The 1496-nt window shown below is 37.2% G+C and overlaps 1 protein-coding gene across 1 annotated transcript in view; it reads left to right on the forward strand.

The window, feature by feature from the left end:
* Positions 1 to 20: 20 nt before the first annotated feature.
* The window catches only part of LOC103782016 (pleckstrin homology domain-containing family G member 1-like), a gene marked incomplete at its 5' end in the record, with an annotated part of 6484 nt that continues 5008 nt past the window's right edge, over positions 21 to 1496 (forward strand). Inside the window, one exon of the mRNA XM_008949749.1 lies at positions 21 to 245. Within this exon, the coding sequence (XP_008947997.1) occupies positions 21 to 245 (225 nt within the window). The remainder of the gene's footprint in view (positions 246 to 1496) is intronic.

Here is a 1496-nt window from a genome sequence, read left to right on the forward strand (position 1 = left end):
TGTTGTTTTTTTTTTTTTTTTTTAAGCGGATCAGTATTGAAGGAACCCTGTTATCTCAAGGCACCAAACTAGGATCAAATGAAGCCCTGATGAACTCTAGGAAAAAGGTTCCATTGGAATCCAATGGGTTAGAGAGCCAATTTCAAGAATCTATTGAGCCAGCTTACAGCAGCGATCAAGATGAAAATCTTCAGACTTCTGCTACAGAACAGATTGATGCTGATGATGAAGAAGAGTCTGAACAGGTAGGAAAAAGAGGGGGAAAAAATAAAATCCTATTTTCTTGGGGAGAATGGAAGAGGGATTAAAATTATCAGTAAAAAAGCAAGGAGGCAGGAATGTGTTACAAGTGTTTACGAATTTCTCTGTTTAAAAATATTTTTATTTAGACTTCACACAATAGCCTCTCGCATTTCAACAGAGAAGATGTAAAACTAGGCCCTATACACGAGAAGAAATCCCCGTTGCTTGAAAAAGGTTTTACTTAGTCCTTTGCTGTTCTCAAGACTAGTTCTGACAGAAAGCTATTGCTTCTCCCTGTTGTGCACAAACTACCTTTATTTGCTTCTCCAGCTGATGCCATGAAAGAAACCCTTTTAGGCCACATGCAGAGACAGTGCCTTCAGGTCTCCAAAGCAAGGACTTGAATATTAAGATCAGATTCAGGCACTGCCACATCTGATATGATGTTTCACAACCAATGAGCTGCTGACAGTAGCTAGGAACATGGGAACTTTAAGATGAAAAATTGTGAGTAGGATTTCTGAGGATGAGAATCTTTCTCTGTTCCTACTGCACAGGTGATATTTTTTCCCACTCTGCATGATGTTTCCATACATATGTAGTACTTAGGAAAGGCTAAATCTTCAGCTTCAAAATGTGTCTGTATTAAAGGATCTAGCCAGTTTGTTGGTTCAGTTGATACTGAGGTCATGTCCTTATGTGGTCCATTTATTTTGTGAATTATCCAAAACCATTTTGAAGCTTACTGTGCATTTCATCTTTGAAATTACGCTATTTACATTGTAAGTGTTCAATAAAATAGTATCGTACCAGTGTAGTGCAATGTCTTGTAATTCTCCCTCTTCCTGACATGAGTAAGTACATAAGAATGAGTAAGTGCAAAAAAATACCACCATAAAATTGTACAATAGTAGCTTAGTGTGTAATCCTAGGTGTGGCAACAACACCTTTTCAGATTGTCCCCACTCCCACAATGTATGCCTTTTATTCTGATGTAATCTGGACACTGCCCAACAAGTAGCTTTCTGACCTTCTGGTTTCTGTTGATTTTAATTTATTTTTTATTTTTTGGGTTCTTTTGGTGGGAGGCTGAATGACAGCATATTTTTTTTTTTTTAGTTTAAGCCCCTTTCTAGTTTTCAAGACTGAGAGTGATAGACCATCTACTCACCTATTTAAAACAAACAAAAAAATCCTTTGAAAATTGTATGTGACCACCTTGTGTTGTAACTTTGGCTGTGAGGTTAAACTCT

This window comes from Merops nubicus, unplaced genomic scaffold, assembly GCF_000691845.1.
Source record: "Merops nubicus isolate BGI_N331 unplaced genomic scaffold, ASM69184v1 scaffold30990, whole genome shotgun sequence".
Classification (NCBI taxonomy): Eukaryota; Metazoa; Chordata; class Aves; order Coraciiformes; family Meropidae; genus Merops; species Merops nubicus.